This window comes from Strongylocentrotus purpuratus, unplaced genomic scaffold (assembly GCF_000002235.5).
Source record: "Strongylocentrotus purpuratus isolate Spur 01 unplaced genomic scaffold, Spur_5.0 spur5_scaffold_12, whole genome shotgun sequence".
Taxonomy (NCBI): domain Eukaryota; kingdom Metazoa; phylum Echinodermata; class Echinoidea; order Camarodonta; family Strongylocentrotidae; genus Strongylocentrotus; species Strongylocentrotus purpuratus.
In genome coordinates this window covers 10,214,094-10,240,892 of record NW_022145597.1, presented here as the reverse complement: position 1 = coordinate 10,240,892, position 26,799 = coordinate 10,214,094, and the positions used below count along the sequence as shown (strand labels likewise).

The following is a 26,799-nucleotide window of genomic DNA, read 5'->3' as shown; positions in this document are numbered from 1 at the left end:
CTTTGTGGAAATGAATCAGAAATGAATTAAACTGAAGTGAATGAATATAGTTGCTGCTCTAAGATTATCATACTCATACGTCCGTTATGCTCTCCTCGTCTTACAGGAGAAACAGTTGAAGAGATCCGTCTCTGTACGAAGTGAGATGCGAACACTCTCCGCCAAACTGCTCCAGGAGTTGAGCGATCTTGATGAAACTATCGTCATGGGGATGAACAAGAACGCATCACTTCAAGAAGCGGAAATAATATTCTCATCAGCAGCCTGTCTGAATGCATCTTTCCCAACGACAGGGTAACAATTTACCCCCCCCCCCAACCCCTAAAACAACAACAAAACAATCAACAACAAAAATGACAAAAACAACAACAACAAAGATAAATCAACCAACTAACAAACAAACAAATAAACAACAACATTAAATGTAATGGTAACAATAACAATAAAAATAATGAAGATGGTGATTATGATATTTATTATGAGAATGATATTGCTATAGCACTTACATACTATATACTATTATTACTAACATTATTGTTGATAATGTTAAAGATAATAATAATTGTTATAGTAATAATGATAATGATAAAAATCATCATCGTCATCATCATATCACCATAATCAATAATAAACAATAAAAACATGTGCTCTCACAGTACCACCACATTAATTATCATTACCATTTTGATTATCATTTTCACTATTATTCTCATATTGTTATTGGCATTATATTTTCACTATGTTCATAATCATTATTTTATATCTCTCTTTAGAAATCTAGCCATCTGATTGGTCGAAATTGAAGTCGTGATTTTAGCCATGCCAGGAAGGAAACGAACAATGCCAGTAACGGTCAATAGTTCATGAGAAAGTTTCCGGGTACCGGGGAAATAGTAAAATTTTGCTTAGGTTCCCATTGGTTTACATGTTTCTTTGTGCGAGTGCGGATACCATATTAACATACAGTGTGTGAGCGATTTGGTCGCTTAGCGTGTGCGATTCCCGAATGATTGTAACATTCAGGCAATTTTTCCAGCGAAGATTAACAGACATTGTGTCAGATTTTCTGCGATGTTTTAACCAATCTTTACTCAAGAAAAGGATTTGGCAAGAATTCTTTGTAGATTTTTGTGTGAATTCGGTATACCTAAAGAGAAGGTTGAGTTCTGGGAAGAGGTGAAAAATAATTTGTAAGCGTTATCATTCTTATAATGCAAGTGTGGAAGAACATCAGATAAGACATGTTCCCTGAAAAGCATGGCTCTTCAAATGCCTTCATATTCAAAATATGTCATGTAATATCGCAAAACTCCGGGGTAGGATTTTTACGCCACGTGTTCGTGTAGTCCCATATACATCTTTCTGTGTACAGTGTTTGTAACCTTACCAAGACTTGGCCAAATTTCTTATCATATTGATGATTCCAGAACCTTGCAATACACACAAATTCTTTAATGCTAGATGATCAACCGTTTCTGGTCGATTCCACCCCGTTTCTTTCACAATGCAATCGCATGACCAGAACTCAACTTCATCATCAAGATATAAAGACTGCTTTGATATTCGTGGCATGGCTGTTTCTATCCATATAACAGCGATGCCTCTTATATCAATCAATATATCTTTATAATTATCATTATATCTACCATCGTTATCGTTGTTATTTTTTTAATGTTCATTATTGCCATTATTGATGTTGTTGGTGTTGTTCTTGTTCTTTTTTGTTTAGGCCACACGAGGTCAATGACTTAAACATGGATCTGAAAGCAGCAAGAAATGCATTTCAATCGATCTCCACGAAGAAGAGGCTCCTTGAATGGGTAAATTCTCTTATATTGTATGTAATTTATCAGAAAAGGGTGGGAATTGAGAAATTAGGGAATAGTTAAATTCCTTCTGCCCTTATTCTTTACAAGAAGAAAAAAAATCCTAGTAAAGCTTTTTGCAGTTGATTTAGACTAATCTATGCCATGCTTACGAGTTTTGAGTAGGGCTTCCTCCTAGGGTTCAGAAATAAAGGAATACTTAACGGAAGTGTAGCTTGGCAAATACTAGTTAATGCCATCTACGTCTTCTTTTGAACAACTGCACGTAAGCGAATGGACTTGATTAACGGTAGTCAGCGACTTAATCTTTATGTGGTTAGCGCGCTATGTTGCACCATGGACCATGGTTATACCCGATTGGCCCCTAGTCGGGCCACGGGTAAGACACATAGTCTCTCCATGCTACACTCCCTTTAAGAAGCATTTTCACTAGCGTTTTGTTTTCAGGATGTGTTTGCCTACTGTTCCACTTCAACCTATTAGGCCTATAATCAGAATTAAATAATGTTTCATTTCTGATTTGATAAGGATTAGAAAGACCCCGCCCTGCACGCGCCTGTTTTGATGATGAAAAATTTCCCACGAATCCCCCCCCCCCCCCTTTGGCCCCTCCCTTCCCATTTGCTGGATCCGCTCCTGCCTAACTCTAACCTTAATTATAGCCGAACATTTAATTGCAACCTTTACCGTTTACCTCTGTAGCTTTGACGAAATAAAATCCGGAGAAATAGACCATTCTTTTAATGTAATCAAATTTATTTCATAAATCTTTGTTAATTGCCATGTTACAATCGTTTTTCTTCACCTGTTTAAATCTGATGCATTACAAAACGGTCCATTGACACCGAAGCTAAATCGCGGGTCACCATGTCATTATTTAATAGATATCGGAAGTCGTGCGCATTGACCTGTGCAGTTACATTCAACTTGAGCATCGGTGTGACGAGGATCTTCGTTTCTACCTCATCCTTCTAGAGTGTCCTGTCTTCAGGTATCCTCATTTAGAGTGGTGCCAGAAGGTTTTGACCGCTATAGGCAGGTTGATGATACATGGTAAGGATTACTATGACTCTGCTATTTCCGAATCAAATTCACCTTTAAAAACTAGCTTAGTTCTAGCCATGTATGTTTTTAAATATTTCAGAGAAAAAAATTTACATCAAAGAAACACTTGCTGTTTTTGTTTTGCTTGTTAAAAAATAAAATATTTAGATTAATTAAAACAGCTCAATGATGCAAACTGCTTTCGTAAAAGAAATCAGATTTAGGCTAAAAATGTTAATTTTGGTAACAAAAAAGGACCTATCGGTACAAATTTTATTAGCCCGATAAAAATATAAATTATTGTATATGTATATTTAACGTTCATCTCAATTTATAAAAAAACGTTTTTATCTTCCCTTACTCAAAATCGTAATGCATCGTAAAATATTTAACGCAAATGTCGCCTTAATGCGAATTCCGTAATTTGAACTGAAAATATTACAACTTGCGAGTGGGCATCTTCTCACGAAACCGTCATTAGTACAAGTTCGCAGAAAATCCATTTGAAAATCGCGTATAAAAATTGACACCCATTTCAATGACTTGAAAGTTCGGGAACATTTTTTAATTTTGTACTTATTTCAGATACACGCTTTTCTCAAAATTTGAGTGACAAATTGATTAAACTGGGCGGAAAAACTTTAACCATAGATTAATTTTGCTATCATTTATCTAAACTACATGCGGAGATTCTGGCAATGGGAATCATTTGAGCCGACTGGTCAGCTGGTGGAAATTCGAACCCTTGTCATTTCGCGAGACAGTCGTAACCTTTCGGGAAGCTGTTGGCATTTTCGTAGAAATCCCTTCGCTCCTATACCTTGAAAAAGACGACTTCAAGATCTATCTAGAAGTACTGCAATGTCTCAACCAGGTAAATACCTCTACAGATATAGACAGCAACCATGATGACGTATCAAGAACTCTTCGGCTGAGGGGAATGGGGAGGGGTGCACAAGTCAGTAAATTATATGGCAAGCCAAAGAAAAAGAGCATCAGATTTCTATTGCGCGTTTGGCACGCACACAATAATACTACTATGAATAATAGCTCACATGCATAATGCGCCTAATACTCTGTTTCTATGCGCTGCACGTATTATCACCCCGGTCATCGGATTCAGGCTTACCCGCAGCACAAGTAATGCACATTTTCCACTCCCTGGGGAGCATACCAGACGGTCGCCATTTTACTAGCCATTTTACAAACAAAATGAAATAATGATTTTTTAAAAGGCCATATAAGCATGATGAGCCCATGAGTATGATGAGCCCAGTTTTTCCCCTCTTGGGCTCTTTCCCCAACCTTTTTGTTTGATTTTTTTTTATTATTTTGGATAAGCCACCAATATTGTATACATCTTTGAAAGTTGTAGTTACTATACAGTCACATTAAATCTTTAAATGTCCTATAATCGGCAATATCACTGTGTGGTAGTGGTGGACAACTCTCCAAATAGTTTCGTTCCAGTACACAATTATGACCAAAATGTCTTTTTTTTCTTCAAAATATATGAGACCTTTTAGGTGCAATGGCAGGTCGGCTTAAAACAATTGTTATACTTAGTTTGTCTTAATCTGCTTCAGATAAATATCCAGCACGACCTCGTTTCTATTAAGACGTTCTACATTACCAATCTGACATTCGCCGACCTAACAAGGGCATTGGATCGCTGTATGCAGCCTCGTTGGATGGTAAGACTTTTTTGTTTGGGGGGGGGGGGGGGGACTACACCAAGTATTTTCTGATTTTGCGGCCTAGATATGATCATGAGCCGAATGAGGACATTTTGTTTTCCGGGGAAAATAAACAGCTTAAAATGGAATTATCACGACACGATCGAAACTACCTATGAAGACAAAATCAACGTAGGCCTAAGGCAGTTCATTATGCACGTGCGTCATTTTGAAATGTGTGAACATGAAAATTACGTATTACGTAATCCGAACATGATTTCTAGGGGACAATATGATATTGAAATTGCCCTTGAGTTGACTTTTAGAAAATAGCGATTATGATCCTTTCATTTTTCTACAGACCAATTAAGACTAAAAATGCGACCTAGACAGAAAATAATACAGTGCGTCCTTAAAAAAACGAAGCCCGAACACAAACGCCTTAGTGAACAAATTATAAGCCGTATCAATATAATTCCTGACTTTCCATAAAGTAGGAATAATACGCTTTCATAATTATGATACATTAATAAAATCATTCATAACTTGAGCGACATTGTTTTGAAAATGGCATGCCAAAACCTTGTTATCTACAAAGTTATACTATGACTGCAATGCCAGAAAATAAGGTATAAAGGCCAATTAGTAAGACTAAAAAGGGGGATTCTTAAACATTTTAATAAACATAGGTATTTCAACAATTTAAACAAAAATAATTTTTAAAGAGAACATTTTTAGAGACAAACCCCATTCATATTTCATGCTCCCTCTTCTTTCTTTTTTTTTTAGCTCCATCTGGCTCTCTCCTACTTTTCCTGTTTTATATTTCCTCTCGCTTCTGTTTACTTCCGCTGCTTGGATTGTTTCTTTTTCTGTTACCCTTGCCCCACGTTTCATAATTTGTGTATACAGTAAATCTTTTGAACGACCGCGCGAAATCATTCAAGCTGGAGAATAGAGAGTTTTGGTGTGACCGCCATAAAACTGTTTAGCACAAAATCGTATGGAGCCAGCAACCTTTGCCAGTATGTCGTCACACTTCGGTATTTTTCTCTCATCCCGCTTTTTTTTCTTCGTCCCGTTGCAGCGATCCCAGGAATGTTCTGCGATGTCATATCCATTCCTCATTGATCTGAAAGAAAAGGCAAATCTGTTAGAACACAGTCACAAGAGACAGCAAGAGGTAGGCGTCAATGAACACATTTTAAGTGTGGGGGCACATACCAGTCGGTATTTTGACGTCGATTGAGTGATTATGATATAAAAATATGGTAATAGTGATAAAGATGATGATATAAATGATAATAATATACTAACAATAAAATAAATGATAAAAATAATCACAATGATAATAATAATAACATTAATGACAATAATAATAAAAATGATAATAATAAATATGAATGACAATAGTAATAATGATAAGTTCCAATTGCATCCATACAGTCTATCTTACAATGCAAAATTACGAAAAGAACTCAACTTTAACTCTACAACTATTATCTTTAAACATTTCTAAAACTTATTAGATTGCCACGGAACCGGAAAGAGAAATGATGGAAATGGCATTCATGGAAAGGCTATGGTTGGAACAAATGTTCATGTTCAATCCTTACATAAATCTGCCCCCACCCCCTCCCATGCCTAATCCACGCCTTGAGCTCGTCGTAAAGCGGGATGACTTCTTCGGGACGAGTGTCCGGGAGCGACTCTTAGAGATGTTGAGGCTTCCCAAGTCTAACCTTCAGAAACCTCTCATGGTCATCTTTGAAGGGGAAATGGGTATTGACGAGGGAGCACTGAGTGTGGTAAGTCATTAGTAGGATAACAGATTGGATATGGTAAAATAATAGTGTGGTAAAGGATAATTGTGGTAAAAGATGGGATGTGGTAATAGATTAGTACATGTGGTAAAAAAAAATATGCTGAGGGATATGCATGGTGAAAAACGTTTGTCAGGGAATGGTGTGATAAGTTTTTAGTATGGTAAGGGATTAATAAAATATCATATTGCTCCGGTTGTCTCATTTTCACTCGCTGGAACATTGCCAGCACAAACCACTGACCTCTACCTGCTGGAGGATCATCGCCCATTCCCGCCCGTGATAACGCTTGAAGTGGGCTCGCACGCGCGGCGGCCATTTTACACTTCCGAGAGCGATACGGCTCACTATACGTTACGAACTAAAAGGCTATATTGTCTGACCGTTCATGAATATTCATGTTTTTGCTTACCTCGGCAAAATGCTTGCCTTTTACAAAATGGAAAAATACTAAAACTAAAAATTTACTAAAATGGGTTGAATGAAATTGGCATAATGAACAAATCAGAACTGATCTATGATAATTCATGCTTCTTATCCTTCGTGTGCTTGACTTCTAACCTTACAATCGCGTGGTAAATTAAGTCCAAAGTTCGACTTGTTGTATATGTGTTATATAGGCAATGACGAGTTTGCGACCTATTTTGATGAAATTACGTTGGTGAACTTTCAAAAGTCATTGAGACATGATGGTTCCAATGAAAGAGCTAGTGATAGCGTACGTCGGGATAGATGTGCTTTTCGTTTAAACAAAAAATGAATGAATCCATAGGCTAACATGTTATGCTGCTGACTCTGACGATAGGGGGCATTGTCAAATGAGACTAAACGGAGCTATATGATAAATATGGTGCAAGATTATCGTGTTTTGGGATTAAAGGGTTTAGTTTAGTACGGGGTAAGTATGTGTAAATAATAATGTGATGAGGGATAAGTACACTAAGGTATTTAAGATATAAGTTTGGTAAGGCATTGGTATGGTAAGTGATTAGTATTTTAAAGCTATTAGTTTTGTAAGAGAATGATGAGTTTAGGACGGTAAACAAATAGTATGTGAAGTGATCACAGATGATAATGATATTTATAATAATAATGATGACAATAATGATAATGATATTAAAAATGATAAAAATAAAGATAATAAGGATAATAATATAGTAGATCATGTAGCTCAGATACTCAAATGCATTGTGGTATACTATTATATTGGCATTAGTCCACCACAGCACAGTTGAGTATATTAACATGTATGTGAGCAAATGAGGAGGCATCTTAGTTTAGTGGTTCATTCACTTGACCAATGGTTGAGGGTTCGAATCTCCGCTCAGTACTATCGTCCTTCAGCAAGACATTAATCCACATTTGCAATTGCTAGGGTAATAGTTATCGCATTGCAGGGCAATCATCATCATCATTATTATTGTTGTTATTATTATTGATATTGTTAATAATGTTATTATCATAATTATTATTATGAAAACAATTTCCTTTCCTTCACATCTCACAAAGTCTTTTCTTATGTACAATTCCGAATATGCTTTTGACATAATACTCTTCTGCGAATTCGTTTTTTGTTAAATGAAAGGTGTTAATATCTTTCCTAAAATGCAAACAATAACACAAATAAAATTTCTCCACATTATTATTCCGAAAGTTTAAAGTCAACAGAAGTAAAGAAATTAGTATAAAAGGAGATGTCCTAACTATAAACGGAAATATTGTATAATTAGTTATGAAATTCATATTTGTTCTTCTTCCCCTTAAATACGACTTTGTATTGTGTACTTCGATTTGCTCAAACTTAAGGATTTTTTCCGGCACGTGTTTGACGAACTTCTAGACCCGGAAAAGAACGTCCTTTTCCGATATATCAACGCACATGACCCGACACAGTCCCAAGTCTGGTTCAGAGAGGTAATTTTTGTTGAACAATATACACGGTATCAGTAGCGTACGCAGGATTTTTTCAAGGGGGGGGGGGTTAACATTTTGAAATCGGGCCGACAATTTCGCAACGACTCAGGCAGCCGCTGAATAAGCGGGGGGGGGGGGAGTAAGAGGACACTTTTTTGTTTGGTCTCGAAATTAGACAAATTCACATTTTCTTCGTTGGGGGGGGGGGGGTGAGGTAATCTTTTTTAGGTCAGCCATGGGCATAATTTTTTTTTTTTTTTATGATAAAAAAAATCAAATCAAAGGGGGGGGGGGGTTCTTAAAAATACACACATAAAAATACCAAGGGGGGATTAACCCCTTAACCCCCCCCCCCCCCCCCCTCCGTACGCGCATGCACGGTATACATTAACATATCGCAATTCATTGTCAGTGGGTTTGTCAAGACAGGCATTTGACCCTGTATATGAAATAAGATATTGTTAGAGAGCATATCCTATTGGCTGAGAAGCTATAACGTGTATTTTGTTTTGTATTTATTAAACTTCATTGATGTACATCAATATTCTGTTTACAAACATATAAATCAATTCACAATGTAATGTAACAGATCAATATTCTGTTTGCAAACATATAAATCAATTTACGTGGCACTAAACATTTATAATACGTGCCCGGGTGTGTAATGCGGTTTACAGTGCGTATACTGAAAACAAATACATACTTTGAAAATATCCTCCTTAATTTGTATATACTTTTGCATAAACTTTGCTTATAAAATTATGACTGGCCCCGGAAATCGCTGGTTCCCTTTCTGAACTGTTGGTTCGTTAGTTCTCAGTACGAGTCCTCTGTCTACGAAGTTGGAATTAGGTTACGCATTGTTGGCAAGTACACCATGAGTTGACGCTGTGAAATATACGCTAGGGCAGAAATGGCCATTAGTTTAGTATTGCTTTAAATACTAAGTACACCATTCCATGCAATTAGTATTATTTTGTGTGCAATAATGCATGTTAAATGTAATCATTGCTTTACACAAGATAATAATTATTTGAATATAACAGGAATGCCCTACCAACGATACAGCGATGATGTGTGGTCTACTGTTTGGGCTGTCATTGTTCAACAACGCACTTGTACCACTGCCAGCTTTCCCCCAACTGCTCTATGCGAAGCTACTTGGAAAAGGGTAGGAAATTTATTTTAGATGTGTCTTGGTCAATGATTAAGCACTTTCTCCTGATAGTTCAAGATGTTGCAAGCAGTTTGTTTTGACATAATGCTTGTCATGCCAGCCTACAATATTCTATTTTTTTGTTTAATACCGGGTCACCATCTTAATAGGAAGTTTTGTTTCAATTCAATCGTTACAATTAATTATCTACTACTTTCATACAACGATGCTTTTAAAGACAAAGCTTGTTCGTCGATCATTTGTTATGAAAACAATTTATTTACCCTGGCGAGTAATTAGCATCTGCATATTTGTTTTTTCCGAGGAGAAAGTACCCCCCCCCCCCCTAAAAAAAAAAAAAAAAACGTGATAGGGGTGTGGCCAATCAGAATGAAATGCTCACCAAGGGTGACATGAGTAAGTTACCCTACTGATTAGTCAAGGTCGTACACAAATGCAGCATTCATCCATGGTTTATCATGCCGATTCTGAAAAGAATTCACTGAATGTACTGATCGATATCACCACCTTTAGCTGGTAAAATGTTCCAGGTACTAATTACTCGATTGAAAAAAATTGTTCACACACTTAGCCTTGCATATGCTGCATATAGATATCAATGGCCTCTACCTTTATAATTGATTGCAGAACTTGATATCACTCCGGATCAATCGAGACTGATTTGGAGACAAGATCCTGAAATACATTTACTTTACATAACGCATGTCTGTTTTTTATTATGATTGATCTTAAGCCCCGATGAGGAAATGGAGGAAATTCGAGAGCTTGACAAGGACTTCGCAGATCAAATGTCGAAACTACTTTCGACAGAGGAAGATATATTGAGTGAGCTAGAGCTAGAGCTAGAGCTAGAGAATGGAGAAAGAGTCGAGGTCACCGAAGCAAACGTGTAAGAAGATAAAATTATATGTAGACACGATCGAAAAGACTATCGAAAAGTCAACCTAGAGGGGAACTGTTAATGGCCTTGTCGTATAATATGTAGGCACACATCCTTGTAACAGCCCGTAACAAAGAAACAGACCTTCGGCAGACTTGCTGCAGACAGTCATCATTTTCACAGGCAAATTAGTTTTGCTGCAGACTTGCCGCAACATTTCCGCATACTCTTTATCATGGATATTCATGAATTTCATATCCCATTATTGACCTGAAGATACTTGCCGCATACTCTGTATCATGAACATTAATGAATTTCATATATATATAGACCCGCTACATATTTGCCGCATACTTGCTGCATACTTTGTCGCTGCCTTGCCGCATACTCTTTCATATCCACCCAGTCTGCTGCAAGGTTTCCACATGCAAGTATGTAGCAATTAAGTATGCAACCTCATCGCAGGAAGCTCCTGGAGAGCTGCATGCATTAAAATCTTACATTATAGCACCTAGAAGAACAAACAGAACAGGCAAAATTGCTACAAAAATTCTTCAAATGTGGCTTAACACAATGCAGAAGTAGAGGTAGAGGCAAAATACAATAACTGCCTACAGATAGTCCAGAGTACAGTCACATATCCATATGCTACTGTGGACACATTACACAAGAGGTACAACAAAATAATTAGTTAGTGGGGCTGAAGATAAGATCCTGACCACATGGCACAACAAAAAAGTTTGAAACAGTCCGTTAATTTCTTAATTTCCTTGTTATGAAACAAATTCCTTTCATGGTATCAGCACCTACTTGAAGCAAATCACATATTTGTTGGTTTCACAGAAGCTCCAAAAAAAAAATGACAGTGCCTAACACAGGAATGTATTAGATCATGCTGACCACAGCCTGCAACCTCATGGTATACTTGGTTGGTTGCATGGTCCTCCAAAATGGCAGCCTATAGCCTTGCCGCAGACTGTATAATTTCCCACTTTTCTGTGGCAGATTGGCCGCAGACTGCTCCTGTGGCATATTGTATGCAGCGAATCTGCAGCAACATTTTGTTCTGCCGCATACTTCGGCATAATATTTGCCGCAGACTAAAGGTTTGCGGCAGATCTGCGGCATACTGTTAACTTTCCTATGAGACCACTGAGGAGTTATCGTTTAATACAGCATCCTAATCAAGACCAGAAAACTGGTATAATAATAGTAATAATATTCCTTGTTTATATAGCGCTCAATACATCGATCCAACGATGTGCCTAAGCGCTTTACAGATATATTATTACCCCGGTCATCGGATTCAAGCTTACCCGCACACAATGCATGCACATTTTACTTCCGATATTTTTACCTCTGACATTTTTATCTCTGACATTTTTACCTGGAACCTCTGTAGCAGCCATTACTGTGTGTACCGTTAACATGTTATCTGCCTTGTTTTTCTCATAGACACCTGTATGTGAAGAAGAAGGTACGAGATTACCTTGCTCCATTGCAATTTGCCCGTTTCCAACAAGGGTTCAACAAAGTCTGTGACACCAAAGTCTTGGGTATCTTTAGACCTGTCGAGTTAGAAGCCCTCGTCACTGGCGATAAATACTTTGATTGGGACGCCCTCGAGAAGGTAGGCTGTATAGCAGGCCTGCAATGCCATAAACATCAATCCGTGAAATAAGGATTCGTATATTTTCAGAACACAACAACCAACTGAATAGGTTAAAGTTCTTAAAAGTAACTTTTGAAGATTTTATTTTGTTACTATCATAATGGTCCTATGTTCTACCCGTATCAAACGAACGATGTTCCGTTCTTGAATTCTCGTGAATTCAAGCGGTAAGTAAGGGCGCGTTTATCGGGGCTTGCCACTAGATATGTACATATCGTTCCCCACTATCATACCCCACTATACGATCGTGATTTGCGGGATGTCGCGTTTATCGTCTCTTCACGATTCACAGTAAAGGCCTTGTCTCTTCGCAGCTGCTCAGCGCCGTTTGACCCGGGAAGCAGACCAGCCTGGGAATTCCTATTTGTATGTGAGGTTCAAAACAGCTTTGCGTTTATCGATCTCTCAGAAACGTGATTCTGGCTGTATGTCACATTCAAAACACACCTTTTTGCATCTTTAGATATGCCCATATCTATAAGCCCTTTAAAAAAGGCTTTGCGTTAATCACCTTCTAAATTTGCCTGAAGGACGTTTGAGAAACCTGATTCTAGCCAAAAATCTGGTCGATAAACGCAACTTGAGTAATCTTTATCGTTCTTATCTTTGTTAGCCGAAACTCACAGGGCTAGTGGGCTGTCAGTATTATGAGCCGTCGGTCTCGTTTGGTGTCAGTAAAGGCTATACATTTGCCCAGCACGAGATTAATAATGTATCGATCCAACCAACATTGGGCATTTTCTTTACACTTAGAGGTAACATTTTGTCCAATTATAGGCCGAAATATAGAACAGTTACTTCCCAAAGTAAAATGCCTAAAATTGAGGGGAAACATAATTACTCTTGATGGCACTTTTTTAAATCCAATGTTTTTGCAGTTGTAAGTTCATATATTACGTAATCCGAACACGATTCTCTTAAGCAACACAACATGTTGTTTAACATTGCCCTAAGTTGATATATCGAAAATCTTTTCAAATATTTGACATGTAGACCATACGCTTCACACAATACTTTGAGACCTGAAACTTTGAATGCTTCAGAATGTTTGAAATGGATAATTTACAGGTGAAAAGAGTAGACCTAAATTTTAAATTTCATTGTCTCCAGTCTACACGGTACAAAGATCCCTACACAGACTCACATTCAACCATCAAGATGTTTTGGGAAGTCTTTCACGCTCTAGACGATAACCAGAAAAGGGAGTTTCTAGGTAAGTGGGAAACTTTGGCTGAATCTTGATACTGTATATTATGTTACATACACACCGTATCCTGTTTATACGACATCAAAGACAGGCATGCTGCCCCTCCCCCCCTCCCCGGCGGGGGGGGGGGGTGGTCTGCCTCTCTAAAAGAAACTAGAAGCTTGACTTCCCCTTTTTTCCGGCACCCATTATCTTTCCGTTTGCCTCGCGTTAAACTCGTTGACATTTGTTTGCCGTCATCTGATCACCACCAGCAACAACAAAAACCAAACAATTAAAGCAAAAATCATACAAACAACATCTACAGTAATGATAATAATGATAATCATTTGTATAATAATAATAACAGGCCTTATGTTATGCTCTGTCTTTTTCCAACCATTCCCCGATATGGTTATTAGTCGTTATCTTACATTTTTCCTCACCCGGAGACTCTTCAAGTGACTTTTGTTCCATTTTTTGATGAATTACGCGTATGCTTTTGCAAACTTGTACATCTATTAATGGTATTTCCACAAAGTCTGGTGTCAGCGAATATCATAGCTATGTTTTGTGTATGGGCAAAAATTACAATGCATGCATGTACTCCGTTTTCATGCAGTATTTGTGGCGGGGTCTGATCGCGTACCGGTCGGTGGGTTGCAGAACCTAGGTCTCACCATCGCAGAACTCCAGATCCCCAGGGACGATGCCGTCGACGACCACGACGAGGAGTCTAGCGAAGACAGGATGTCGAGATTGTGTCCAGTGGCCCACTGCTGCGATAACAACGAGTATAACCGCACACTGGATCTCCCTATGTACACGAGTAAAGAGCTCGTCAAGGATCGCTTGATGGCTACTCTGTCGTTCTCCAACAGCCCATTTCATATTGCCTAGCGGGACGAATACAGATGGAGGGAGAGACTGTTTGAGCGAAACCCTTTAAAGATGAATTTGAGTTCTGGTCATGCGATTGCATTGTGAAAGAAACGGTGTGGAATCGACCAGAAAAGGTTGATCATCTAGCATATAAGATTTTGTGTGTATTGCAAGGTTCTGGAATTATCAAAATGATAAGAAATTTGGCCAAGTCTTGGTAAAGTTACAAACACTGTACACAGAAAGATGTATATGGGATTACACGAACACGTGGCGTAACAATCCTACCCTGGAGGTTGACGATGTTACATGACATATTTAGAATATCATGAAGACATTTAAAGAGCCATGCTTTTCAGGGAACATGTCTTATCTGATATTCTTCCACACTTGCATAATAAGAATGATAACGCTCACAAATTATTTTTCACCTCTTCCCAGAACTCAACCTTCTCTTTAACCCATTCTCTACTGGAAACTGGTGGTTCCTATATTAAGCCATTTGAAATTTGGGAGTTCAGAAGTTAACGGGTTAAGGATCGGTCATATATGACGCGGCAATCCGCTGTTATTTTATGAATGTGTTTATGAATATGGCAAATACGGATTCTATATTTATGCGAGTGACAAAGGCCTGACGGGTACTTACTTTTTGTATTAATATGGGCGAATTCCAAATGTCTGAACGATTCAATTCTAAGATATTTTTTTTTTAAAGTCAATACGTATTTGTACGCTACAGAGATTACATCGCCCCTTGTTTTTGTTAAATTGAATACCCTCAAAATGTTGGTATCAAATTTTTACAGACTGCACTCTTTATGTTTAATCTTTACCACTGCCAATTGCCTCCTGCTCTAGCTGCCCTTTCAAAGATATACAAAGACCTACATTCTTATCCAACAAGACAGTCTAATAAATTTCGCCTATTCAATCTCAAAAAATGCTTCGGCACATTTATCAATAAATACAAAGTGGCCCGGAATTCCCTGCATTTGGATCAAATGTAAGATTCACTCAGAGTTTGCATTCAAAGTAGCAGTAAAAAGAATGATGCCCCCTCAATATACTGTTTAGTCATGAATTGTTGTTTGGTATTATTAGCAATGATAATGTGCAATTATCGGTAACTCCTTACTTGAACTCCTCCCCCCCCCCCCCCCCCCCCCCCCCCCCCCTCTATATATTTATCTTCTCTTTTCTCTCGTTCTGTCTGTCTCTCTGTCTCTCTCTCTCTCTCTCTCTCTTTGTCTCCCCCTGGCCTCCTCTAGCTCTCTCTCTCTCTCTCTCTCTCGCTCTCGCTCTCTGTCTGTCTCTCCCTGTGTCTGTCTCTGTCTGTCTCTCTCTCTTTCTCCATCACTCTCTCTCCCTGCTCATGCATAAATGCGTGTGTGTATGTTGACATTGTAGTTTTAGTTTTAAAGGCGTGTATCATTCATTTATGAATTGTTTATATGTGTGTATCCTCTTAAATGATTTTTTTTTTTAATTTTAAAGATATTGTTTATGTTGTCTGTCGCTCCAATTTGGTCGGGTGGGGTGTGTGTCGCATGGTGGGGGGGGGGGGGGGGGGTAGTAGTTTGTTTGGTTGGATGCGGTGATTTGTTTTATGTTATAATTGATTTCATTTTTGTTTTCATCAATCGTACAATCTATGTAATGAAAATGTTTTGAATTCATGTCAAGATGAAAAACAACTGTATTCTATTTCTAAGATTGATTTTTATATTTGGAATCCGAAAAAAACTATTGAAATAAAAATCGTGTGTGTGTGTGTGTGTGTGTGTTTAGCACGTAGCCTGAATGAACAGTCCATGTGCACATAGATTTTCGTGTATATTTTAAAATGATGAAATATTATTATTATTTTTTTTTTTTGTGGTCAGCAAACTTTCAGACCTGTTCACCTCACTGAAATTTCAGTCGAGTTATGATTTCAAGGTGACTATTTATCGAAACGCTGTTAAACTTTTTAAATTTATATATTTATTTTCACATCTGTTTTTATTTAATAGCACGGCTCCTTCTGCTGTCATTATGTTTATATGTTTTGCTACTGTATGGTTTAGTGCCACCTAGAGTTTGATAGTGGTCAAGTTTGTCGCCATAGTCTGTTCAGGAAGGCACGTTTCCATTTTACACAATAGCCAAGCTAAATATTCATCACTGCTTCATGCAAACTGGTGGCGCAGGAGTCTAACTGCAAATGTATGATCGTGCTTCTCGCCATTAAAGTCATAAATCACCCCGAAAACACGTTTATGGTAAATGGAATAAATGGGTTTCTTTCCGTATACTGATAGTGTGATCTAAAAATGCAATAAAACGCTATCGCCAGCTGTATTACTTGAATGTGGAACTAGCAAAAATCATATCATTCATTTTCAATTATAAACAAATTAAAAAAATGTCATGCCGTTTATATTACGTTACTTTTGATTGAAACCACAAATAATGAGCAATTTAAAAGATGAGTTAGACCCATAAAGATCCAAATAGGTTATATCCCCCTCTCCAGCTGCAAAAGCGAAATTTTTAACGAATTCCATGGGCTGACGTGTACAACGGAAAGGCGCCTCCGGGAGGAAATATCGAGATAAATACACTGTAGTGAGAGAGAGAGAGAGAGAGAGAGAAAGGGTGAGAGATAGAGAGAGAGAGAGAGAGAGAGGGGGGGGGGGGGGAAGGCCAATACGAAAGAAAGAGGAGGTCGAAGCATGAACATGGTCGAAGCGGGGCGCGTATTATTTTTGTCGTACCAAGCGAGCCCAGATTCCAGTATGAACTCATTTCCATACATCTTGTCAATCATGTCAAATTACAAAAGCTTGGAAAGAGGTCACAAATATTTAGACTTTGATTATTTATTGTTCTGCCTCACTATTTATAAAGGAAAAAATAGAAATGAATAGATAATGAAATTCGAACCCACAACTCCAACGTTCTATTACGCTGTCCTTATACCGATTTAGGTAACGATGGGTTGATGAAAGGTGGGTTTGCATGATTATTATAACCCTATTACTAACCCTAACGGTTACGATTTGCGCATGCGCTGGTTTCCTTGGCGAGCTGAATTTGGATATCGCTTGGTTACGAAAAAAACAAGACGCTAACTAGGGCAATAAGGTCACAAAATACACTCGAACTTGAATCGGAAATGGCCTGTTTTCCGGCCGGTTTGCTGGTTGAAATCCAGAATGAAAAACAATGCCCTTATCCGCTTATGGTAACGGTCCAATTTATCACCGATTGCGGTGACTAAAGTTCTATGTACCAGGCGCGGATGTATATAGACAAAATATTTAGAGGCGGGCTGTCGGGGCTTGGGAAGGGGGGAGGTTCCAGGCGCGGATCCAGGATTTCTTAGGGGGGGGCCCAAATTTGAAATTTTGCGAGCCAAATATTGGTACGTAATGGTGACCAACAGTGACATAATGCGGGGGGGGGGGTCGGTGCAGGGAGGGGCGAGTTTCCCCCTCCCTCCTCCGCGAAACGCGGAAGCTTTGACGTTTTATTAAATTATTAGAGAAAGAAGACGATTCGTTGTACCGTTCTCGAAAAAAAATTCTCGTCTGAATTTAGTTTTTCACCTCCCGCGCGAAGCGCGGAAAATTTTACGATTTATTTAACTATTAGAGAAAGAAGACGGTTCGTTGTAGAGTTTTCGACTCTTAAGCCTTGTCTGAATTCAGGTTCCCCCCCCCCCCTCTGCGCGAAGCGCGAAAGCTTTTAAGTTTATTTCAATCATTAGAGAAAGAAGACGATTCGTTGTACCGTTTTCGAAAATAATCCTCATCTGAATTTAGATTGTCCCCTCCCGCGCGAAGCGCGGAAGCTTTTACGTTTCATTAAATCATTCGAGAAACAAGACGATGCGTTGTACAGTTCTCGACTCTTAATCCTCGTCTGAATTCAGTTTTCCTCCTTCCGCGCGAAGCGTGGAAGCTTTTACGATTCATTAAATCATTAGAGAAAGAAGACGATTCGTTGTACCGTTCTCGACTCTTAATCCTTGTCTAAATTCAGTCCCCCCCCCCTCCCCCTCCTGCACGAAGCGCGGAAGCTTTGACGTTTCAATAAAATATTAAAGAAAGAAGACGATTCGTTGTACCGTTTTTGAAAAAAATCCTCGTCTGAATTTAGATTTTTCCCCTCCCGCGCGAAGCGCGGAAGCTTTGACGTTTCATTAAAATATTAAAGAAAGAAGACGATTCGTTGTACCGTTTTTGAAAATAATCCTCGTCTAAATTTAGATTTTCCCCCTTCCGCGCGAAGCGCGGAAGCTTTTACGTTTTATTAAATCATTCGAGAAACAAGACGATTCGTTGTACAGTTCTCGATTCTTAATCCTTGTCTAAATTCATCCCCCCTCCCCCTCCTGCGCGAAGCGCGGAAGCTTTGACGTTTCATTAAAATATTAAAGAAAGAAGACGATTCGTTGTACCGTTCTCGACTCTTAATCCTCGTCTGAATTCAGGTCCCCCCCCCCCTCTCGCGGAAGCTTTTAATTTTCATTAAATCATGAAAGAAAGAAGACGATTCGTTGTACCGTTTTCGAAAATAATCCTCGTCTCAATTTAGATTTTCCCCTCTTCCGCGCGAAGCTCGGAAGCTTTTACGTTTCATTAAATCATTCGAGAAACAAGACGATTCGTTGTACAGTTCTCGATTCTTAATCCTCGTCTGAATTTAGTTTTCCCCCTTCCGCGCGAAGCGTAGAAGCTTTTACGAATCCTTAAATCATTAGAGAAAGAAGACGATTCGTTGTACCGTTCTCGACTCTTAATCCTTGTCTAAATTCAGTCCCCCCCCCCCTCCCCCTCCTGCGCGAAGCGCGGAAGCTTTGACGTTTCATCAAAATATTAAAGAAACAAGACGATTCGTTGTACAGTTCTCGATTCTTAATCCTCGTCTGAATTTAGTTTTCCCCTTCAGCGCGAAGCGTGGAAGCTTTTACGAATCCTTAAATCATTAGAGAAAGAAGACGATTCGTTGTACCGTTCTCGACTCTTAATCCTTGTCTAAATTCAGTCCCCCCCCCCCTCCCCCTCCTGCGCGAAGCGCGGAAGCTTTGACGTTTCATCAAAATATTAAAGAAAGAAGACGATTCGTTGTACCGTTCTCGACTCTTATTCCTTGTCTGAATTCAGGTCCCCCTCTCGCGGAAGCTTTTAATTTTCATTAAATCATTAGAGAAAGAAGACGATTCGTTGTACCGTTCTCGACTCTTATTCCTTGTCTGAATTCAGGTCCCCCCCCCCCCCCCCCCCCCCCCCCGCGGAAACTTTTAATTTTCATTAAATCATTAGAGAAAGAAGACGATTCGTTGTACCGTTCTCGAAAATAATCCACGTCGGAATTTAGTTCCCCCTCTATCCCGCGCGAAGCGCGGAAGCTTTTATGTTTCGTTAAATCATTAAAGATTCGTATTATAGTTCTCGCCTCTGGATCCTCGTTTGAATTCAGGTTTCCCCCCCCCCCCCCCCCCCCCCCTCCTTTGACGTTTCATAAGATTAAGAGAGAAAGAAGACGATTTGCTGTACCGTTCTTGATTTTGAATTTCAAAGATATCCTTTGTCTGCTCCTTTTTCTTCCTACGCCCCCGCCTGGCTACGTGCCTGCGGTCCGATAAACATATTTTGATACCTTGTCCGACCCCGCAAGCTCAGGGGTTTAAGGCAATAAATTACGGTCAGATAAACATTCAGGGGCCCGCCTTAGGGCCCCTGGTAGGGTCGAGACGGCGGAGCCGGCCCCGGAAGCTCAGGGGTTTTAGGCGTTTAACTAAGGTCCGATGAGCTTTTTTTTTGTATACCTTATTTTTTTTGTGACACTGGCAGGACACTATTGGCGTGGGGTACAGGGGGCAGAGCCCCCCCCCCCCCCCAAATCAGGGGTTTTAGGCATTAAATTACCGTCAGATAAGCATCTATGGGCCCCCGTAGGGCCCTATAGGTGGAGTCCATGGGGGCAGAGCCCCCGGAAGCTTAGGGGTTTTAGGCATTTAATCCAGTTCAGATGAGCATATTTTGATGCCTCATTATTTTTTAACACGGGCAGTTAACTATTCTCTCTTTCTTGCTCTCATTCTATTTTATTTCTCTTTATTACACTTTTTCAAAAAAATTGTAGGGGGGTGGAGGGAGCTCGAGGCTCCCGATTCCTGCCGTACCTCGGGCCCTGACATGTAGGAATCTCAAGAATCATATTTCTTGCCTGGCTGTAAATTTAGGAATTTGTCATTTTCCAACAAACACATACAAACGTATAATTTACTAAAAAGTGAGAAAAAATCTCGGAAATTAAGTAATTTCAGCATTATTTGTAATCCACGGTTGTTTAATTAGAAATAAACCACGTTTGAATTTGATTTCCCCCAAGCCCCCCCCCCCCCCCCCATCAGTACGCAAGTATCTCCTCTTTTCCTTTTTTCCTTCCCTTTCCTTCCTTCTCTCTTATTTTTTTGATTGGGGGGGGGGGGGGTCAACAGCCTGGGAGGCAAGGCTCTTTCGCCCCCCCCCCCCCCCCGATCTCCTTCTTCCCCCTTTTCTTTTTTCTTCCACTTTTTTCTTTCCCTTTCTCTCTTCTTTCCCTTTCCCTTCTTTTCCTTTCTTCTCTCTCTTTTTTTTTTTTTTGTTTTTTTTTTTGCGGGGGGGGGGGGCAAGGCCCGCTCGGCCCCCCCCCCCGGATCCGCGCCTGGGAGGTTCTTCATGTGCCTCACTTGATTTTTTTGTTTAAAGTTCAGTTCAATTCAATTAAATTCAAATTTGATTGATTAAAATCAAAACAAATAGGACCATTCTCAATTGTTTTAATAACATTGTATAACAAATTTCAAAACTATAGAGTACCATAGACAATAAAATCCAAAGAAAGGATGACAATAACCAGGAATGACAAATCTTAACGGGCTACGGCGTGTTTCTTCTGATATATATTACATGGAATTACTTTTATGAAAACCAACTTTTTGTCAGGGTGGACTTCCCCTTTAATGAGTCTGGTTAATTTTCCATGGGTTTTTGTCCTTGGGGGTAATTTTCCGAGGAAGGGGGGGGGGTATTGTCCAGGGGGACAATTATCCTGATACGCATGTTTGGTTGAAATCTATAAAGTTTTAATTTGAATATGTATATATCGTTTACCACACTTTCTTCCGACACCAGATTCTAAATCATTGAAGCAGAAAATGTATTATCTTAGCTGGTAAAGAATTATGGAGTGCTGTATTATGACAATAATTCTTTGACTGTTTCTCTGTTAAGAACTGAACACTGAAAACTACTGCTATCAATTGAATTGAACTTTTACTGGCTAAGAGGTGCAATCTATTTGTATGTTTATGACTGGAAATATCGAAATATGACAGGAAATAGCTAAAAGAACTGGACCAAAAGTTCATGCCACACGTATGTGTGTTCCCAATTCTGTGTGCAGTGCACGTGACTTCAAGATTTATAATTATTCAATTCAATTCATCTGTTTTTTCTCTTTGAATTTTTCGTAATTGCAATGATGGTACATTTTTACATAATCACAGATTAATTTACATATAGATCAATTTGTACAATAAGATACATTAACAAAACATGAAATTGAAAGAGAAGAAGAGCCGACTAGACGGCAAAGTTTGCAGGGTTTAGGCTCCCGTGTAAAATGATTTATGATGAATTATTATATTATGAAAAAAAAAAAAAATAACAATAACTGAGTGAGTAATACAAAAATCATTTTTAAACGCAAAGCAATGATGAATAGTACATAAAAAGAAACAATCAAAGTTACACAAACATCAAAGTTGCATAAAGTCACACTACGAATTTAATTTGATTGGGAATGCAACAGCCTAGTCACTATTCAGAAAGCTTTTAAGTCTCCTTTTGAAAATTTGTATCGAATTAATCGATTTCTTAGCAACCATGGTTCAAAACGCTCACAATATACACCGGTTATATTACATAACCAACCTCTCAACAATAAAATGTCCAGAATGTGATCGCGTGACCAGAAAAAAATTGTCTTTGATTAATGGAAACTGAAAATATGCATTTTCAATCGAGGGTTAATTGTGGAAACCCATAATTCATATAATTATGTGAGTCTTGCCAAAACAAGGTTTTAAATAATTGAAACGAAAGTTTTTTTTCTTCAATCTTTCGTGCCAATTAAGTGCTTTTATAATAATAATAATGATAATAATAACTTTTACTTATATAGCGCATTTCATAAGACATTTACATGATACAAGTAAAACTAAACAGAGTAATGACAAGAGAAAAAAAAATTAAAGTGAAATTATGAAACATTAGATAACAAGGTATGGTAACAATTTAAGAACTAGGTTGAATATGCATTTTCCATTAAGTAGGTTTTTAATTTTGATCTAAACAAAGTAATATCAGAGATGCAACGAATGGAGGCTGGAAGAGAATTCCAAAAACGTGGAGCAGAGCATGAAAAGAACCTATCACCAAAGTATTATGTTTTTGCTTTTTTATAAAGCATTATGATATCGTTTCTAAATCGAAAATGAAAATAACTGTTTTCGTTTGAACAGAGTGTTTACTGTGAAAGGGCGCGCTACATCTGGAAATCGTATAATGGTTGTTTTTGATGAATAAATTCAACTTTAAAAGAAAATCCTTACTAACAATTCGTTATGAAATCCTTAGAATAAATGTAAATTATCATATTTTTCTCAAATCACATGAAATGCTTTTAATCAAAATAAGTTTTGTTTACCACGACGAATAGAGATTCTACCAATTGTTAAAATAGTAGAAGTAATGAAGTAAAAACAAAAATCTGCTTTTATTAAAACCAATTATTTTCAAGATGGACTGCCCCTTTAAGGTAGTGTATCCCTTTTGCAGACAGCATCAAGTTCTGTAGAACTTTGCAGGAATTATGAATATGTCACGTATGTCCTATCTATAAAAATTTAAACGTTAGCAATGACCTAGTATTCAAATTATGCAAGAAAACCTTTACTTGCTAGACTTCACTGTCATACACTATTGAGTGACTGACTCACTTCTTTTTTTTTTCTTTGGTAATAACGAGCTGTAAAGGGTACATGAGTATTTGTCTACATCAATATTAAACGCAATTCTAGTAATGGCCAAAATTAAACTGATTTACTTTTTGTGCAGCACAAAAGGTACGACCATTCGGTACGAGGGTCCGAAAATCAGACTATTTAATTAAACGACTGAAATCGCTAAATTCGATTCGACTACTAACGGCCATTATTTTCATGCAAAGGACATTTTCAAGCCCTTTTGGTTTGTGGGAAGTCCAAAATTGGTATTATCTTTCGAATGTCATTAAAATTACCCTTTTTATTTTTTCGTCTGAAAATGAGACATATACCTTGAAGGACATTACGAAACTACACGACAGGATTTTCATATACAACAGACAATTTCAAGCCATTTTGGTTTGTGGGAAGTTCAAAATTGGTATTATCTTTCAAATGTCATTAAAATTACCCTTTTCATTTTTGGGTCTGAAAATGAGACATAGTACATTGAAGGACATTTACAAGACAGGATTTTCATATACAAAAGATAATTTCAAGCCCTTTGGTTGTGGGAAGATCAAAATTGGTATTATCTTTCAAATGTCATTAAAATTACCCTTTTCATTTTTTGGTCTGCAAATGAGACATAGTACCTTTAAGGACATTATGAAACTACAAGGCAGGATAAACAATCACCAGGATATAGAATTTGAGCCATTTTGCGTATCTATTACTTAGAAGCCGGTATCCCTTTTTTCAACTTTCATTGTGATCAACAACTCTTGCCGAAATAGAACGGTATCAATCTGTGCTACCGCGGCTTGCACTGGACGAGATCGCATGATACACTTTCACAACAAGATCTCAGTATTAAACCGACCATACTATGTGGTAAAATAACCATCATCGAAATAGTCTTCATAAAACCATCTTCGGAATGTGAGTATTGTTTTCCAATTCATAATTAGCCTTAATCAAAAGCTACATCTATAACCGTTTTTTTTTCTTTCGTCAAGATATACTTTTGATTGTTCAACTCCATATGCTCTAATGACTCAAGCTTCAATAGACCGGGAATCATATCCGTGCAATATTGGCACAATGTGCAATACGATGAGGTATTTCATTTCTGTAGTAACGCTATAACATTCCTACAAAAAAAATGTCGGCAGTATCTTTTAAGGCTTTTATAATCGAGACCATGATTTTTCCGATAACTAAAGAGAAAGTTGAGTTCTGAGAGGTGAAAAATAAGCTGTGAGCGTTTTCATTGTTATTATGCAAGTGTGGAAGAACATCAGAGTAAAAATGTTCCCTGAAAAGCATGGCTCATCAGATGCCTTTATAATGTGACACGTAACAGATTAAAAATGTGGGTCTAATTTTTTGTTTATGCCACAGGTGTGTGTAATCCCATATACATCTATCTCAAGTTTCTGTGCACAGTGCTTGTTACTTTTACTAAGACTGTGCCAAATTTATTATTATTCGGATGATTCCAGAACCTTGCAGTACACAGCAATATATGCTACATCATCAACTTTTTCTGATCGATTCCACACCGGCGTTTCTTTTACAATGTATTACAAAGGTATTACAATTACCCCGTGAGAATGTTTAACCTCCACTTTGACAACATGACAAAAGCCAGGAAGCGAGTTCTTTATCTATTCTCCATTAATCATGTAGAATGTTGTTTGTATTTGTCTCTTGCTTGTTTAAAATTGATTCATTTATTTGATTATCTATTTATTAAGAAATTAATCAATTAATCAATCAATCAATTGATGTTTTCATCGATTGATCGATTGATTTATGTCTTCATTTATTTATGCATTTATTGGTCTATTTATTTGTTTTATTCATTTAATCATTTATTTATTCATTCATTTATATATATAATTGATATATATATATATATATATATGCTGTTATTTCTCTTTTTATCGTCGTTCTAGTCATCTTTGTTGCCAGTTGTCCTTTAACATTCCAGTTTCAAGTTTCACGTTTATTTGTTCCATATTTCATACAAAATATAGACAGATATATAAAATATAAATTACATACATGTATATCTAAATATAGTATGAGCACGTCTCAATGATACTTATCTTATATGATATATTAAGGGGAATGTGAGGAACCTATTGAAAATCAGTGCTTGTATATTATAGGTTCCTGATAAAATTAGACATTGTAGATTTTGAAAAAACCGTAGCAGTAGAGAAAAACATAATTTAGAGGGTGAATTTAAAAATACAATGGATTAAGGAAACTTGTATACAAATGCATTAGCATTCAAGCCCAGAGTCACTTTGTTGAAATGCGTAGTCACCCGAGCAATTCAGTTTACAAAGTAATTAATTCATTACAGTTTTAAGAATTGAATAATTTATGACAATAGATGAACATTTCCAATACAATGCATAATTGAAAACGAACAAAATTAAGAATTAAGGAGAAAGTAAAACATGCAATCCGGCAGTTTGTATTGATTTGGGGCAAAAGTTTATTGAACGCAACAGCACATGTTCCCAATAATTGTACACATTGCTAATAATAGGTGCATACTCCTGTGAATAAAATAGAATGCGATACCTCGTTCATATCACTCATTCATGTATTATTTTTGAGGCGGGAATAATATACAGTATTGTTAGAGTGCCAACCTGTACCAGAAAGATATCGCGTATATTCCGGAAGTGTCGCGTTCGCTTCCTTCCCTTAATAACCCTGACACCAATAATGGTATTATTATATGAGGGGCGGAGCATTAACTTTATATTTGGGGGAGCGGGGTGGGAGGGGCTCTTAATTTACATGATTATAATGTAGTGTATAGTTAGCACAATATTTAAGCAAAGGATGACACACATCTCTAAATTGTGATTCATCTTCCGTGCTATGACTTCTTCGGAAAATGTCCTGTCTTTAAAGCATATCTGCACTAGTTTGACCAAGAGGGATTATACCTCCCTGCATGGTCACTGACAGGTGGTTATCTCATCAAATCAGCTCTCAATTAAGTTACATTAAAAAAAAGGGACCATGGGGGCCAACGGTCACCACTTAGGCACTGTTTGCTATATAGAGGGCGCAAGTAGCTATTAGTAGCGCAGGGGGCCTTTAAAAACATCACGTAATATGCTGCATGAAATAATGAAATACAATTTTTATTTGTATTATTATTTTTGCAGGTTTTGCTGGCGAAACGTGAGAAGGACGGTATATAACCCATTTGCGTGGATCACTATCCTATTCATCTGTGCTTTGTACTCATTTTTCTTCGGATATCATGATGATTTTGAACTCAGGAGAAAACTGCTAGAAGGCCCTGAAGGTATGTGAATTTTAGGCCTATCATTGTTATCATCATTATTAATGTTATCATTAGTATCAGTATCATAATTACTGTTATTATCATTAACATTATTATTATTATTATTATTATTATTATTATTATTATTATTATTATTATTATTATTATTATCATACTTGGAATTACAATTATTGCTATCAATATTAATTTTTATTTTATTTTTGTATCACCATTATAATAATATGTATTCATATCTTTATTATCATTAGTAGTAGTACTAAAATTAGTGTTCTTATTGTTTTTATCATCACCATATCAATCTTTATCATCATTATGATCAATAAGTTTCTTTCTTCCTTTTTTTGTAGATCCTAC

General features: G+C 37.6%; 3 protein-coding genes across 3 annotated transcripts; all 3 read left to right on the top strand.

Moving 5' to 3' along the window:
• Positions 1-14: 14 nt before the first annotated feature.
• On the top strand, positions 15-3,351 carry LOC115922861 (E3 ISG15--protein ligase Herc6-like). The gene is made up of 4 exons (XM_030982602.1): positions 15-294; positions 1,730-1,820; positions 2,711-2,879; positions 3,323-3,351. Exons 1-4 carry the CDS (start codon positions 41-43, stop codon positions 3,349-3,351), a joined length of 543 nt encoding a protein of 180 aa, XP_030838462.1. The 5' UTR covers positions 15-40.
• Positions 3,352-5,151: 1,800 nt separating this feature from the next.
• On the top strand, positions 5,152-9,458 carry LOC115922860 (probable E3 ubiquitin-protein ligase HERC3). The gene is made up of 4 exons (XM_030982601.1): positions 5,152-5,175; positions 5,634-5,729; positions 6,076-6,354; positions 9,330-9,458. Exons 1-4 carry the CDS (start codon positions 5,152-5,154, stop codon positions 9,456-9,458), a joined length of 528 nt encoding a protein of 175 aa, XP_030838461.1.
• Positions 9,459-10,201: 743 nt separating this feature from the next.
• On the top strand, positions 10,202-14,146 carry LOC105440959 (probable E3 ubiquitin-protein ligase HERC4). The gene is made up of 4 exons (XM_030982580.1): positions 10,202-10,349; positions 11,796-11,970; positions 13,123-13,225; positions 13,821-14,146. Exons 1-4 carry the CDS (start codon positions 10,207-10,209, stop codon positions 14,096-14,098), a joined length of 699 nt encoding a protein of 232 aa, XP_030838440.1. The 5' UTR covers positions 10,202-10,206; the 3' UTR covers positions 14,099-14,146.
• Positions 14,147-26,799: the final 12,653 nt, after the last annotated feature.